This window comes from Rhinichthys klamathensis, unplaced genomic scaffold, assembly GCF_029890125.1.
Source record: "Rhinichthys klamathensis goyatoka isolate OS25496 unplaced genomic scaffold, OSU_Roscu_1.1 h1tg000394l_1, whole genome shotgun sequence".
In the NCBI taxonomy this organism is placed as follows: domain Eukaryota; kingdom Metazoa; phylum Chordata; class Actinopteri; order Cypriniformes; family Leuciscidae; genus Rhinichthys; species Rhinichthys klamathensis.
The window spans coordinates 265,001-281,733 of record NW_026606896.1 but is presented as its reverse complement, the minus strand read 5'-3'; the positions used below and the strand labels follow the sequence as shown (position 1 = coordinate 281,733).

Below are 16,733 nucleotides of genomic sequence, written 5' to 3'. Positions count from 1 at the left end.
TCTTCATGTCACAATTGCAAAAGTTTTGTTATAGATATGACAAAACAATTATGACGTATCTAGTATTCCATAATTTCGACTTTTATGTCATAATCAAGATTTAAGCATTTTTTTATGTGGCGGAAATGGGCTTTCATATTTATCCCAAATTGATTTAAAAAAATGTGGGCCGCGGCGCCTTTTATTTTGTGTTTTGGGTTGCGTAGCGCGCAGTGCGCATGCGCAAAGCATTCGTGTCCTTTCCTCGTCGCAGCTGGTGTTGAATGCGATAGTGCGCGGCCGTTCGACCACATGTTATCAGCCGCATAAAAACTTCGAAGAAGTTGTGCAAATATCTGCCGTTTTAACCCAGTTTCATGGAAGATTCTGGTAAGTATCCGTCTCTTCGTGTATTTCCCGCGATTAGCGCGCGGTCTTTTCTAGAAGACTCTGAGGTAAATCAACGGCGTCGGGTCGTTAGCAGTTCAGCTAACGCGTGAAAAGAGCAGGCCGAAACCAGACCGATGCTATTGAAAACGTTTTCATAATTTTATAACATATTTTCCTGGTTTGAAGACTAATTAGCCTTTTAAAACGAATCGAACGCGTTTGTAAAGCCTGTTTTGATTAGTAGGCTAACTATTTTTTTAGCTAACTAACTTCGACGAACCATCGTGAGTCGTTTGACCAGGAAACGCGACAAACAGTCAATACAACCATAAATAAACTCAAGGTTTTTGAAGTTTTCATCTCCGTTCGCGTTTTTTTGTGTGTGTGTGTGTTTTTTTAGTGAACATTCTGTAACATCTGAGTCGATTTGATGTAAACTTGCTGTTTGCACAGAGTTTTGTAGATTAATTCATATCAATCAAGCCTGCTGTTTAAATAGGCTGAAAACTCAAAGCTTTAAAATATGTGATAATTGGGCGTTATCTTGTGCTAATAGGGCATATTGCATCACAACTGACATTTTTTTGCCTGCAAAAGTATTATGAGATGATTGTTGTCTTCAGATGTACTCTCCCTCAAGGCATTCTAGGTGTATTTGACTTTTTATTCTTAAAGCCGAACACAGAGTTATGTAAAAAAAGAAAAGAAAAAAGCTTTATAAAAGGAGTAAATGGTGCCTTAAATTTTGAAGCTCAAAAAGTGCATCCATCCATCATAATGAACTACGACAACAGGGGGTTAATAAAGGCCTTCTGAAGTGTGTTTGTAAGAAAAATATCCATATTTATAACTTTATAAACTATAATGACTTGCTTCAGGTTATGGCCGTACGTGAGTTTAGTTCCAGCGGAAGTGACCTCTGACCTGACACATAACGTATTCGAACGTGGAAGCGTAGAGGATAGTGTAAAAAAAATACACTTATCACGAATTTAAAGCTAACGTTACTCCTATGTCACGTGTCGGGTCAGAGGTCACTTCCGCCGGAACTAGACCGTCGTTGACGGAAGCCAGTGATTATAGTTTATAAAGTTATAAATATGGATATTTTTCCTACAAAAACGCTTCAGAAGGCCTTTATTAACATGGAGTCGTTTGGATTACTTTTATGATGGAGGGATGCACTTTTTTTAGGCTTCAAAATCTAAGGCATCATTATAAAGCTTGGAAGAGCCAGGATATTTTTTAATATAACTGAAATAAATATGGACATTTTTCTTACAAAAACTAGACATTTCTTTCTTCAATGTCGGTCGATACTGGAAGCCAGTGATTATAGTTTATAAAGCTGTAAATATGGAGATTTTTCTAACAGAAACGCATCATGGCATGATCATGTTTGGGGGTCAAAACCCTGTTTTACGTAACGGTTTCCCATCGGTGTGTTTCAGCTGAGCCCATGACCGGGATGTTGGACACGAACGCCCCTGATAACGGGGACTCGTCTGCGATGGAGGGCTCAGAACCGACCACACCCGACTGGACCACGGCGCCGGCTCCTCTCCCAGAACCGGAAACCCACGAGTCCGCCGTGGAGCAGTTACAGCTGTTCTCGCTGGAGCATCTGAAGTCCGCGGCGGAAAACATCGACCCGAAGACCAGCCCTTCAGATCCCGTTCTGGAAAACTCAGACCCGGTTGACGGGCAGCAGGCGGAATCGAACGGAGACGTCGTGGACCAATCGGTGGAGCCGGATCCGGTGAAACAGGAGGGAGACTCCGAGAGCCCTTCCAACATGGAGCTGGAAGATGCTCCCAAAGAAGAAGACCCAGCAGAACCAGGAGCCGAAACAGCAGCAGAACCAGCCGAACCACAAGAACCCGAGTTTCCCACAGAGTACGAGCGTCTCTCGAAGGTCGTGGAAGAGAATCCGGAAGACTTTAATGGATGGGTCTACCTTCTGCAGTATGTGGAGCAAGAGGTACCGCACTGAACACTTTCATCTTCAAAACACTAAGATATTTTTGATAAAAAGTCCCTCCATTGAAAGTTTATTCAATAGGGGTGTAACAATATATCGCAATACAAAAATGCAACTATGTATTGTGGATAGTGACTATATATATATTCTGTATATTTCACCCAAAATATAAATTACGAATAAGAGAAAAAAGTTTTCAGAGTTTTAGTGTCAGTACTACATTAAACTATTATATATAATGTATAATAATGCAATGGGGGATATTTGTGCTTCCTGATACTGCCAAATGCCAAAAAAGTGGCTTACATTATTTTTAATATATCTAGTCAGTGAAAGAGTGCAAGCATATTCGTCTAAAATAATTCTATTTTCAGCTTCAGAATCATGAATATTGTTATTCTGGGGTCTCTATTGTCCTGTGCTTTGGGTTTCCAAGCCTATTTATTTACACACACAGTGAAATACCAAATTTAGCATTTTAATCAACAGTTCATTTTTTGTTAATCTTTTATCATATGTCTTGGAGTATCGCAATAATTATGTATCGAATCGTGACGCGAGCGTACAACATGTGCAGCGCAAGTCTGTCATATCAGCTACATAACATTATAATGAGAACATAATATTATAATTGTGTGTTTGGGACATGGATATAATGGAGAGACTTTTGTTTGTGTAATCAGGCTCTCAAAAATGCTATAAAAATTTAGATTTATCGGCCGATATATCGGTTATCGGCTTTCAAATATAAATAATTATCGGTTATCGGCTAAAATGTTCACATCGGTCTCCCTAATATAAACCGATTGGGTTTCTTCAGAAGACTGCTCTATTCATATCGTTTTATTTTATAATCTCGATGAATGTTTTGGGTGAAGGGACAGAAATCTCTCAGATTTCATTAAAATATCTTCATTTGTGTTTTAAAGATTAACGAGTCTTATGGGTTTGGAGCGAATCTTCATTTTTTTGGTGAACTAACCCTTTAGTAGCAAAGCATCTCAAGCTTCATCAGTCTTCATCTTTTGTTTCAGAACCACCTGGTGGCGTCAAGGAAGGCGTTTGATTCCTTTTTCCTGCACTATCCTTACTGTTATGGCTACTGGAAGAAATATGCTGATATTGAGAGGAAACATGGTTACATCCAGATGGCTGATGAGGTGAGTCTGATCAAGCTGCAAAACTCATGAAAATCATCTTTTGTTGTCAGTCACAAAAAAATAGGTTTAATTTTCTGTAGTCAATTTTATCCATTAAAACTCATCTTTGATCACCAAAATGACACATTTAAGAGTTTTTTTCCCTTGATAAGCTTGAATGTAAAAAAGCTTGCCTCATTTAATATGAATATGCAGATGAGCCCCGCCTCCACTCACTCCCTCAGCTCAGAGATCCACTGGTTGACGATCACACGTTGATCTGATTGGTTACAAGGTCGTTTGTGACGTCAGAAACACCAGCGATTTCAAACCGTGTTTTTGAGACTGTCTTTGGTTCACGGCAGTTTTAAGGAGGAAATACTCAGCAATGCTGTCGACTTATGAACTTACACACGGTGTGTCTTAAAGCATATTAAACACCACATAGACACATAAACAACATTAAAAGCTGGATTTTCACCACAGGGGGACTTTAATACAATTTAGTTCTTCCCCGTGGCTATACTATTGCATATCTCAACGGCTAAGTATCATTGCAAAATGTGAGATGTTATAAACATCCGCATGATTGTATGTAAAGCTGCTCTGAAACAAGGCGTTTTGTGAAAACGCTATATAAATGTAACATGAATTGATTTTGGAGTGAAATCACGGTTTCATGAGATTCACTTTCTTCTTTTTATTAAGTTGATAAATCAATTGAGAGAAAATTAAGGCCCTTAAAAAGTCTTAAATGCCATTTTTCCAAGGTATTAGATTTCCATTAATATCTTTTCATTGTATATTTGTCCAAAGAATCGTATTAATTTGTCAATTAATTCTCTAGTGCTTCGTTCCCACCCTTCTGAATTATGTTGCATTGATAATAAGTTATCACAAACTAAGACTGTTTAGTTGTGCTATCTTTAAGGATTAGCTTTACAAGGGTAGATGAAGTAGTGTCATTTCACCACAGGACGTCTGTAATAATAATGGCCCATCCGTACGGGATAATCTCAGTTAAACCAGCAGAAGTGGGAGAGTAACTCGAGTTACACACCGCCGTCACTCCTGTCGTCATGTGTGTGTTACGCTGCTTCCTGATATCACGTGCGCAAACACATATAACCTATATTTATATATATAAGACAGTTATGTCCGGTTGGATGTATTAATTAACTTCAGATTGGATTGTTGGTAATAGGCACTTACCGAACGCTAAGAGATGTGTCGCGCCTCTAACGAGTGCTCTCGATCTTCTCTCTGATCTGAACGGTGTGTGTAAAACACTTGAGTTCTGCCAGAGACTCTCCGTGCATATTTACAGCGGGTCTATCCGCACGGGATTAGCATTACCTGAGTCCTTATTCCCAACCTTATTACAGAAGGTGAAAGTCTCTGTAATCTTTAAGCATTGTCCGTGATGATCACTGAGATGCACATTCAGACATTCACTGAGAAGCTCTGGTGATTATTACTGCCCCCCCCCCCCTCCGGATAGGGCTTCACAATCAATACATAGTGAATGTAAGTTAGTGTCGCCGATGTAACGGTTAGCGTGGCGATGTGGTCTTTAACTCCATGACTGCTGTATATTCCCTGCTCTATAACCGGTTTGAATGCTGCAGGTGTACCGGCGAGGTCTTCAGGCCATCCCGCTCAGCGTGGACCTGTGGCTTCATTACATCACGTTCCTGCGAGAGAACCAGGACACCAGCGACGGGGAGGCGGAGAACCGCATCCGAGCGTAAGTGCAGAACCTGGAGAGCAGAGTTTCACAGGCCAGTTTAGCTTGCTGTGTGTTAGCCGCGGCGTCTTAAAATCGACAGTTTTTCACATGTTTGCTTTGTTTTCCGAAACAGGATTTAATGAGTTACAATGTTGTATTTTCTTCTTGGTTCGGTTTGATTTCACAAAGCAACATTTCAAAGCGTACCGAAAAGTGTTTACGCAAGTCACATGTGAGTAAAACTGTCCTCTTATTGGTCAGTTTCCTCTGCGCTATCCATAAAGATGATTGACAGGTTCTTCCACAAGCTCATTGTTGTTTATTTGTGACTGTCCACACAAACACACACACACACTATACGAATGTAGCCGTCATTCCCGCATTGTTATATAGCCTATATAATTACACAACATTTTAAGATGGTTTTCAACTGCAGAAACTAATGTGACACTCACAGTATCAGACGCTGCTTTTTATATAACACATTAGCCATTATGAATTATAATAATAATAATAATAAAGGTTTATTCGGTTACTAAACATAAAACAGAATATATACAACAAATTCATTACAAACAAAGAAGGTAACCGAACAGGTGTAGGCTGAAGCCATGGCTTATTACGCCTACCCTATTTACATCATATACATCAACATCTACCCATCAAAATTTGAACATAAACAATATACATGTATAAACATATGCATACATACACTCATTCCTATATACACATACTGCATACTCATATACATACATATATACATACATACAAACCTCTGCACTTGATTACAAATATTTATTTATTACTTATATTATTGAAATCTAAACACAATTATGCATAAACTTATCTTGGACAATTTTTCTTAAGCATCCGAATATTTGTCAAAAATTAAGATTTTAAACTGTTTTTTTAAAGTAATGAATGGAATTACTCCTCTTAAGATCATCAGTGAGACCATTCCACAAGTCGACCCCTTTTACCGAGATGGTGTTCATCTTAAAGTTTGTTCTGACCATCTGTTTTTTAAACGTGTTCTCTCCTCTTAGGTTATATTTCTGTTCCCTGTTTTCAAACAAACATAGTATATTTTCAGGCACTATTTTCCTATTAACTTTGAACATAAAAACGGCAGTATTCAGACTGACTAAATCAGAATATTTCATTGCTTTAAATTTACAGAATATAGCATTTGTCGGTTCATTATACGGGGAATGATTGACTATCCTTATAGCTTTTTTTTGTAAAATAAAAATGGGTTTTGTGTTTGTGGTGTAGGCATGCCCCCATATTTCAACACAGTAAGAAAAATATGGAACAATAAGAGAACAATACAGAATATACAATTATGAATTATGATTCTGCTTGGTATTAAATAAGGCAGCGGCTGTTTGCGCTAATAGCATTAGATTCTATTTACACCATGTAAAAATAGCAGTATTTTCTTTGCAACAAGTGTAAATAGTAGTTAGATACTTTTTGCTCCTCAGTATTTTAGTACATTATAAAACAGAATGCAATGATAATATATTGAGTGTAAGTTATTATGTTTATTAAAAAAATGCTGCCTTATTAGGACGATAAAGCCCTCCCTACGCTAGGGCTGTGCAACGAACAATCGCATACTAAATTTATTTTGTTAACATATGTACTGTACTGTGTATAATTTTGTATATATAAATACACACACACACACTGCATTTTTTGTACTTTAGTCATAAAGTGGCTTAGTTTGTGTAAATAGCTTCTACCAACACTTGGTGTTAAGGCGAGACACGGCAGGCAAAAACAGAGATTTCCGGATATTTGTCTTCAATAACATGTCGTCTTTCAGACTTGTGGTGAAAAAAAGTCCGAAATACACATTTAGGTCTTTATTTTACTACACTTTCTGTTTGCGTCTGTAGATTTCTCTTAAATTCATAAAAAATTGGCGATCTAAATAATACCCGTTGCTCCGCGATCTGCAGCCTGTCATCACACACACCGTTAGAAAGCTCTCTCTCTGCTGTACAATGCTGTCGCATCCAAATATGGTCATTTCCTTTTTACCAGCAACCAATCGTGAAAGTAAAAGGGCGCAAATGCGCAATCTCATTGGCTGATGCTAAATCTTTAAAGCCCGTTTTCTCAAAATGACTTTTCTCTCATACACAAAGTCCGAAATCTCCACTTCAGTTGCACCTATACACACACCAAACCTCCCAGTCTTGTACCTAGTTATATTATGAAGACATTTACAGAGGGATTTGTAAATATATTATTCCTAGCCCGATTATATAACATTTTATTCCAAAAAACGTGGCAAAAATATATTTTTTAAGGCTATTGACAGAATATTCTGATTTATAGGATAACAAAAGTAGATATCCATAAATCCCTCTGTAATTTTTTCCCCATCTAATATGTGAACACAATGAAAAAATCATTTTGAACCTGGCTTTATCCAATACTCAATTTAATTTTTTGAAATATATGCAAATTAGCGCATGTTTAATCAGATAATGCCTAATTTGCATATTTAAACATTAAATTACAGAAAACTTGTAATACATTTTTTTCTCATCTTAATGTAGGTAATCAACTGGGAAAGTTTCATGGTGATATCTGCTAGTTAAAAATAGTACATATATTTCAATAGGCATGTTAATGTCTTGAGTTTTGCATTTGAATGTGTTAAAGTAAAAGAATCTGATATACAGGATTTATTTTAAGATTGTGTGTTTGTTACAGTATTAATTTAAAAAAAGGTCCTTGCACGTCCGAAATTTGTCACGTTAGAAAATAAATACGATCACGTTTACACACACAACTTTCGTCTGTCATTAAATAAATTCGGATCGGGTTCGATTTTATGCGTTTTTCACAAAACACGAGTAAATTTCAGACTCGGTGAAGGACCTTTAGTCGTAAGATTATTAAATTGAAAATAACCCCAAGCTGGCGAAGGTGTTTGAGTGCTGTGCTTGTGTTCCTTCAGGTCCTATGAGCACGCGGTTCTGGCGTGCGGCACGGACTTCCGCTCGGACCGTCTGTGGGAGGCTTACATCGGCTGGGAGACGGAGCAGGACAAGCTGGCCAACGTCACGGCCGTGTACGACCGCATCCTCTGCATCCCCACACAGCTGTACTCGCAGCACTTCCAGAAGTGAGCATCCGTGGTCCGGCCAGATTTGGCATTTTTAAAATATTGGCATCGCCGATACGGTTTTCTGATTGGCCGATGTGTTTCTCTAGCTCGCAAGCTCTCTCTCTCTCTCACTCTCTCTCTCACTCTCACTCTCTCTCTCACTCTCTCAAATTCAAATGAGCTTTATTGGCATGACTTATACAGTATTGCCAAAGCATTGGCCATTACATAGGCAATGAACAAATAATCAATAAATTAATAATGTAAACAAATCCATGAATACATTACATTTATATCATAATGAATCAAAATGAAATATATCAAAATGAAAATAAACAAAAAAAACAAAAAAAAACAACACACAGTTTTGAACCAAAACTCTCTCTCACTCTCTCTCTCGCTTTCTCTCTCTCTCTCTCTCTAGCTCTCTCTCTCTCTTGCTCTCTCTCTCTCGCTTTCTCTCGCTCCCTCTCTCGCTCTCTCGCTAGCTCTCTTACTTTCTCTCGCTCTCTCGCTCTCGCTCTCTCTCTCTCGCTTTCTTTCTCTCGCTCCCTCTCTCGCTCTCTCTCTAGCTCTCTTACTTTCTCTCGCTCTCTCGCTCTCTCTCTCTCGCTTTCTTTCTCTCGCTCCCTCTCTCGCTCTCTCGCTAGCTCTCTTACTTTCTCTCGCTCTCGCTCTCTCTCTCTCGCTTTCTTTCTCTCGCTCCCTCTCTCGCTCCCTCTCTCGCTCTCTCGCTAGCTCTCTTACTTTCTCTCGCTCTCGCTCTCTCTCTCGCTTTCTTTCTCTCGCTCCCTCTCTCGCTAGCTCTCTTACTTTCTCTCGCTCTCTCTCTCTCGCTTTCTTTCTCTCGCTCCCTCTCTCGCTCTCTCTCTAGCTCTCTTGCTTTCTCTCGCTCTCTAGCTCTTTCTTTCTCTCGCTCCCTCTCTCGCTCTCTCTAGCTTTCTCTTTCTCACTCGCGCTCTCTCTCTAGCTCTCTTACTTTCTCTCGCTCTCGCTCTCTCTCTCTCTCGCTTTCTTTCTCTCGCTCCCTCTCTCGCTCTCTCTCTAGCTCTCTTGCTTTCTCTCGCTCTCTCTCGCTTTCTCTTTCTCACTCGCGCTCTCTCTCTAGCTCTCTTGCTTTCTCTCGCTCTCTCTCTCTCGCTTTCTTTCTCTCGCTCCCTCTCTCGCTTTCTTTCTCTCGCTCCCTCTCTCGCTCTCTCTCTAGCTCTCTTACTTTCTCTCGCTCTCTCTCTCTCGCTTTCTTTCTCTCGCTCCCTCTCTCGCTCTCTCGCTAGCTCTCTTACTTTCTCTCGCTCTCTCGCTCTCTCTCTCTCGCTTTCTTTCTCTCGCTCCCTCTCTCGCTTTCTTTCTCTCGCTCCCTCTCTCGCTCTCTCTCTAGCTCTCTTGCTTTCTCTCGCTCTCTCGCTCTCGCTTTCTTTCTCTCGCTCTCTCTCGCTTTCTCTTTCTCACTCGCGCTCTCTCTCTAGCTCTCTTGCTTTCTCTCGCTCTCTCTCTCTCGCTTTCTTTCTCTCGCTCTCTCTCGCTTTCTCTTTCTCACTCGCGCTCTCTCTCTAGCTCTCTTGCTTTCTCTCGCTCTCTCTCTCTCGCTTTCTTTCTCTCGCTCCCTCTCTCGCTCTCTCTCTAGCTCTCTTGCTTTCTCTCGCTCTCTAGCTCTTTCTTTCTCTCGCTCCCTCTCTCGCTCTCTCTAGCTTTCTCTTTCTCACTCGCGCTCTCTCTCTAGCTCTCTTGCTTTCTCTTGCTCTCTCTAGCTCTCTCTCGCTTTCTCTCTCTTGCTTTCTCTCTCTCTAGCTCTCTTGCTTTCTCTCGCTCTCTCTAGCTCTCTCTCGCTTTCTCTCTCTTGCTTTCTCTCTCTCTAGCTCTCTTGCTTTCTCTTTCTCACTCGCGCTCTCTCTCTAGCTCTCTTGCTTTCTCTTGCTCTCTCTAGCTCTCTCTCGCTTTCTCTCTCTTGCTTTCTCTCTCTCTAGCTCTCTTGCTTTCTCTCGCTCTCTCGCTCTCGCTTTCTTTCTCTCGCTCTCTCTCGCTTTCTCTTTCTCACTCGCGCTCTCTCGCTAGCTCTCTTGCTTTCTCTCGCTCTCTCTCTCTCGCTTTCTTTCTCTCGCTCCCTCTCTCGCTTTCTTTCTCTCGCTCCCTCTCTCGCTCTCTCTCTAGCTCTCTTACTTTCTCTCGCTCTCTCGCTCTCTCTCTCTCGCTTTCTTTCTCTCGCTCCCTCTCTCGCTCTCTCGCTAGCTCTCTTACTTTCTCTCGCTCTCTCGCTCTCTCTCTCTCGCTTTCTTTCTCTCGCTCCCTCTCTCGCTCCCTCTCTCGCTTTCTTTCTCTCGCTCCCTCTCTCGCTCTCTCTCTAGCTCTCTTACTTTCTCTCGCTCTCTCGCTCTCTCTCTCTCGCTTTCTTTCTCTCGCTCCCTCTCTCGCTCTCTCGCTAGCTCTCTTACTTTCTCTCGCTCTCTCGCTCTCTCTCTCGCTTTCTTTCTCTCGCTCCCTCTCTCGCTCCCTCTCTCGCTCTCTCTCTAGCTCTCTTGCTTTCTCTCGCTCTCTCGCTCTCGCTCTCTCTCTCTCGCTTTCTTTCTCTCGCTCCCTCTCTCGCTCTCTCTCTAGCTCTCTTGCTTTCTCTCGCTCTCTCGCTCTCGCTTTCTTTCTCTCGCTCTCTCTCGCTTTCTCTTTCTCACTCGCGCTCTCTCTCTAGCTCTCTTGCTTTCTCTCGCTCTCTCTCTCTCGCTTTCTTTCTCTCGCTCCCTCTCTCGCTCTCTCTCTAGCTCTCTTGCTTTCTCTCGCTCTCTAGCTCTTTCTTTCTCTCGCTCCCTCTCTCGCTCTCTCTAGCTTTCTCTTTCTCACTCGCGCTCTCTCTCTAGCTCTCTTGCTTTCTCTTGCTCTCTCTAGCTCTCTCTCGCTTTCTCTCTCTTGCTTTCTCTCTCTCTAGCTCTCGCTTTCTTTCTCTCGCTCCCTCTCTCGCTTTCTCTCACTCGCTTTCTCTCGCTCTTTCTCTAGCTCACTCGCTCTCTCGCTTACTCTCTCGCTCTCTCTCGCTTTCTCTCTCACTCTCATAACATGGGTTTAACGAAAACGCCTAGAAAATATGCAAAAAAAATTGCGCAAATCTGCAATGGAGACGCGTGAGAAACTCCTGATGACTGTTGCAGTTTTTCCCAATTTTATGTGCAATTTGATTGTAAAAACACTCTTTGTTCAGGTTCAAAGAACACGTGCAGAGCAACAACCCCAAGCACTTCCTGTCGGAGGAGGAGTTCGTGGCGCTGCGAGTGGAACTAGCTAATGCTAACAAGCCTAGCGGAGACGACGCCCCTGGCGAAGAGCTTCCGCCGGGCACGGAGGACCTGCCAGATCCCGCAAAGGTAAGACTCCCGTGTCCCGTCTGTGGGGTTCTCAAACATGGCACAGGTAGGCAGGGGCGCTAGCTGATCCTGGAGACAAGCAAAACGTGTGCAGGTTTGAAGAGGTGTCTTTCCGTTAGCAGCCAATGAAAACCTGAGGGTCCAGGTTGGCATCCAATCAGGGACTTGGGCTTAAAGTGGGACGGGCTCGTGACGAAATGACACCGTCCCTTCCCAGCACCGGGGCTTGGGCCACAGCTGATTCACTGGGTGTGCAAACCGTACTGTTTCTGTCAAACTCATGGTGACGTAGACCTTTTGCGTAGCTGGACATCAGACGAGATAAAATGTTTGCGCTTTCACGACGCGCCGCTCAGGACGCTGTGTTTTGCCCTTCAGAGAGTGACGGAGATCGAGAACATGAGGCACAAGGTGATCGAGACTCGGCAGGAGGTGTTCAACCACAACGAGCATGAAGTCAGCAAGCGCTGGGCCTTCGAGGAGGGGGTGAGTGTTGCTGTGCGGGATGGGTTTAACCTTTCTGCTGCTTTACCTTTTTTTAAAATGTATTATTTCACAGGAATGGTACGAAACTTGGTAAAGGTTTTGGCTCTTGCTGTGTGAACACACACATAAATCATGGGCATGATCTGAACAGGTTTAATGGTGCTGTGAACAATAGTCCCACTTGTGCTCCTCGCTGTCAGAAATGCCGCATTGGAAATGAATGGAGAGTTTCCTCTAGTGCAGGGGTTTTCAAATTGGGTGAATGTGAGCCTCCCCTAACAGTAGGTTAGGACAGCCGAGCCCCCCCTTCCCCAAAATCCCGCCCCCCTGCCCTAACCCACACACCTCTGCAGTAAATGCCATCTTTTGTGTGTTCCAGGCAACGATGAGTTCCAATAAAAACGGATAAAATGTAAATATTTTTTAATATTGTAGCCTATTTGAAGACATTTTATTTCCACAACTTTTTTAAAAGTGCATTCATAAACTATTCTTTGCAACAGCAAATAATTTCCAACTTTATGCAGGCCTAATTGAGGCTACTTTTAAAATCACTGGCCTAACCACAAGTCAACAAAACATGCTTAACATGTGTAATGCAATGAGTAGCAGTGTTTCGCCGATGTTATGGGGTTTGCCTGCCATACGTGACACAATAAGTTGCTTCTGTCGCCTAGGGCTGGGCGATATGGCTGAAAACTGTATCACGATATCAGTGTTTCATATCGGTCGATATCGATAATTATTGATTTTTTTATGACCCATTTAAAATAAGGACCAGGAGAAAAAATATATTACATTTAAACATTTTTATTTTAAACTTAACCTTCCTCTGATTATAATCCCAAGACAGAAATGTCAACACAACCATGCAAAACTCAAATAATTAAAATGTAAACATAAGTCTAAATTCACAATCAGACCTGCAAACTCCTCAGAGGAAAAAAGGTGACAGTGGCGCGGTGCGGCGGGACGGGGGTGGTGGGGGGTTGTGGTCGTACGTGCCCCCTGCTCGATTTTTTTGTGATTTTAATATGCAAATGACACATTTCTGAGCGTGACTTAACAAAAATCAGCATACTTATCAAAAATCTTTGTGTTGCAACCCGGAAGTTTGTATCTTACACATGCACTGTATCATAAGAAGTCAGGGCAGAGCACCCGGGTAACGATAAGCCAAGCTAACGTTACAGGGATATTGCACCATTTGGGAAATTAAGCTCATTTTCCACCTCCCCTCGAGTAAAACAATTGTTTTTTTTTTACCGTTTATAGGATTCAGCCGATCTCCAGGTCTGGCGGTACCACTTTTACCATAGCTTAACATAATTCATAGTATGAAGACAATACTATGGGTGGAACGGTACACAGAAGTCACGGTTCGGTTCAGACACCACGGTTCGGTACGATTTCAGTACAATGGAGTGAAAAGCAAAACAGAAATATAGAAGGCATTTTTATAAATGTCTTAAGCCTTGTATTTTTTAAATAAGTTTTATTAATAAAGGCATAGAACCAGTTTATTTATAGTGCACTGATAATAGTTTTATATAATTAGTTTATTAAATTAATAAAAAGACCTTGAGATATGTTTGGTAATTGTACCTGAATGAATTTAAAATTTGCAATATTTCAGATCAATATATTTGTTTTCCTTCATTTTAATTAACCGTAACTTTATTCTCATCAGAATTATAAATAATGGATTTTTTCTTTTTTAATTAATGTGTAACTTAAAAATAAACAGATTAGTGCTCTGTTTTGAGGACAAGAAATGAAAACCAATGCGATATGATGAATGTCCAAAAGATGGAACACACAGACTGTTTTAAAAAGGGGTTGGATAAATATGTTTTGCTTTTAAAACGGTGTGTATGTGTGTGTGACAGTTGTAGGTTACAGTTTGACAAGAAATACAGAGTGAAAAAAGCACGATGTTGTGTTTTATTGCGAGTATAGGACTACACAAATATAAGTAAACACTTTGCAGACTGAATGATGTCCTGTATTAACAAAATGACGGAGTATGTTTTTATGTCTCCACTGTTCGATCGCGCCCGCGTGTCTCACTCTCTCGTGCCCGTGCCTACTCTCTCTCGCACACACACACACACACACACACACACACACACACACACACACACACACACACACACACACACACACACTCCAGCATTGGAATCATCTCATTCTCTACTCTTTACTTCTATTTAAGATTTTATTTAACTCATTTAAGACTGTTCTTGTGAGGATACTCGACAAAACTGACATTTTGGCATAAATGTGTGGGTTATTGTTCGTTCAGGCGCGAAAGAGAACTCGATACTGGCGCGCGTCTTTCTGTGCGTCATAAGTGCGTGCGTATGTGTGCGTGTGTCAGGACAGGAGGACATTCACTGACAGCGCGTTCTCTTTTGTCTTGTCGCGAATTAATGGTTTAAAAGCATTTGCGTGAATAAGAGCGTGATCATATACAAAAACTTATCGCATGCGTTGCCGGGATACTTTAAGCCCTGCGACATTAATAGAGCTGCATACAGAGTTATTTTTTCTTCGCGTGTCGCGCCTCCCCTGTGGCTCTTTGGCGCCCCCCAGGGGAGGCGCGCCTCACCTATTGAAAACCGCTGCTCTAGTGGAAGCGTTTGGAACTGCAGCCGAACACACTCTCCCTGAACGCTGCTTTACTGAGAGATCAGCTCACATGCGGAACACACACTTGCTCAGCTTTATGGCTTTGGTTTTCTTGCTGTTTTAGAGTAAACGTGATTTTGAAAATATATATTGCATATAAAAATTGAAAATAGTATTTTTGTGCATTTTTCAGAACAATAAACGTAAAATTCTGTAACTTTTAAAAACTTTTTTCACTTCAGCAATAATCTGCCACATTGCTACGACACACAATCTTCTCCACAGTTTAAGATGGACATTTCATTTTCAGGTCTACGCTCAAAAAGTGAATAAATGGATTATAAATACAGCGTAAATATAATTTACCTTAAAAAAAATCCCCTGAAAATACAAAATATTAAATAAAAAAAAACATTATCAAACTAAAATATAGTACATTAATTTAATTGAAAGAAAGAAAACTGTCTCCAGATTACATGCACCGATCGAAATAAATCCAATCTTCTCATATTCTGAAAATTCTTTATATGAACCCCAAAAATTTTGCTGATTCACAAATGTGCATTACATGACGAGCTTTTTGATCAAATACTTGTTCAATATTCAGTCTCATCCAGTGACCAACTACATAAGACATGATGCGCTAATGTACGCACGTGTGTAAGACTAAATCTGTTGATATGTTGATCGCAGCACACGGTATCTTCTAAATCCCATTGAGAAAATGGTTGTGCTTAATTTATGTCCAGTTGATTGCATTATTTCAACCGCACGATTCCTTTCAGTTCGATTGAACCGTCAATCTGATTATAAACTAACAAAAAAAGACTCGATAGCTGCAGTCCCACATAATTATTGTAATCGAGTATTCCACCGATTATTCCATCGATTCAAAATCTAGTGTTAATGATCGATTGTAGTTAAACCGTCTCGGCCCCCTTAAAGGGGACATGATTATTTTTACCTATTTTTTTATTATTCTAAAATCGAAATTGCTGATTAGATGTAGAGGAACTTATCTAGTGTTAAATGGGTGTTACGTTATCTCTCTCGAGAGAGGGAGAGAGTGCGGCGTAAAGTGAGTGGCGTCAGTGAGTGTGTTGTCAAGCGAGGAGAGCGAGCGGCAGCGGTGTCTGTGAGGGGAAAATAGATCACGGCCGGTCTTGGACCCCGAAACAGGAAAAGTGTAACAAGTTTTTATAACCTATTTAGGCAGAAACAACGTCATTCATTTGATGAATGCTCAAATCCGATTTTATATATTCTCGAGTCCAAGTACTAGTCATCAGTCGGCGAGTCCAGGACTCGACTACTCCAGCACTGCACACAACATTGTCTAAATGTCCGTTTTGGAGAGTATTCCTGTAAACTTGAAGAAACCTGTAGGAACCCTGCTTAAGTTTATCAAGCGACGAGAATACTTTCTGTGCGCAAAAAACACACAAATAACGACTTTATTCAACTCTTCATCATCTTCTCTGTGGGCCTCGAGTGAGTTCACGAGCGCCACGACACACACACACACACACACACACACACACACACACACACACACAGTGGGCCTCGAGTGAGTTCACGAGAGCCACGACACACACACACACACACAGTGGGCCTCGAGTGAGTTCACGAGCGCCACGACACACACACACACACACACACACACACAGTGGGCCTCGAGTGACTTCACGAGAGCCACGACACACACACACACACACTCAATCACACACTCACACACAGTGGGGCTCGAGTGAGTTCTCGTAGTGTAACAGCGCAGCGCTTCTGTTGTACGTCACACGCAGGCTCACTATTGGCCGACGCTGGTCATGTGTGTGATGCGTGAGCCTACTTGCTGATATTTTAAATTGTCATAATATTTAACAACATTACTGTTTTTTTTTGTTGTATTTTTAATCAAATGCAGCTT

General features: G+C 41.4%; 1 protein-coding gene across 1 annotated transcript in view; it reads left to right on the top strand.

The window, feature by feature from the left end:
- Positions 1 to 208: 208 nt before the first annotated feature.
- prpf39 (PRP39 pre-mRNA processing factor 39 homolog (yeast)) overlaps positions 209 to 16,733 on the top strand; it is a 31,431-nt gene continuing 14,906 nt past the window's right edge. The window contains exons 1-7 of the mRNA XM_056234373.1: positions 209 to 369; positions 1,821 to 2,350; positions 3,385 to 3,510; positions 5,118 to 5,236; positions 8,196 to 8,363; positions 11,530 to 11,692; positions 12,071 to 12,178. Coding sequence (XP_056090348.1) covers positions 357 to 369; positions 1,821 to 2,350; positions 3,385 to 3,510; positions 5,118 to 5,236; positions 8,196 to 8,363; positions 11,530 to 11,692; positions 12,071 to 12,178 — 1,227 coding nt within the window. The 5' untranslated portion in view covers positions 209 to 356. The remainder of the gene's footprint in view (positions 370 to 1,820; positions 2,351 to 3,384; positions 3,511 to 5,117; positions 5,237 to 8,195; positions 8,364 to 11,529; positions 11,693 to 12,070; positions 12,179 to 16,733) is intronic.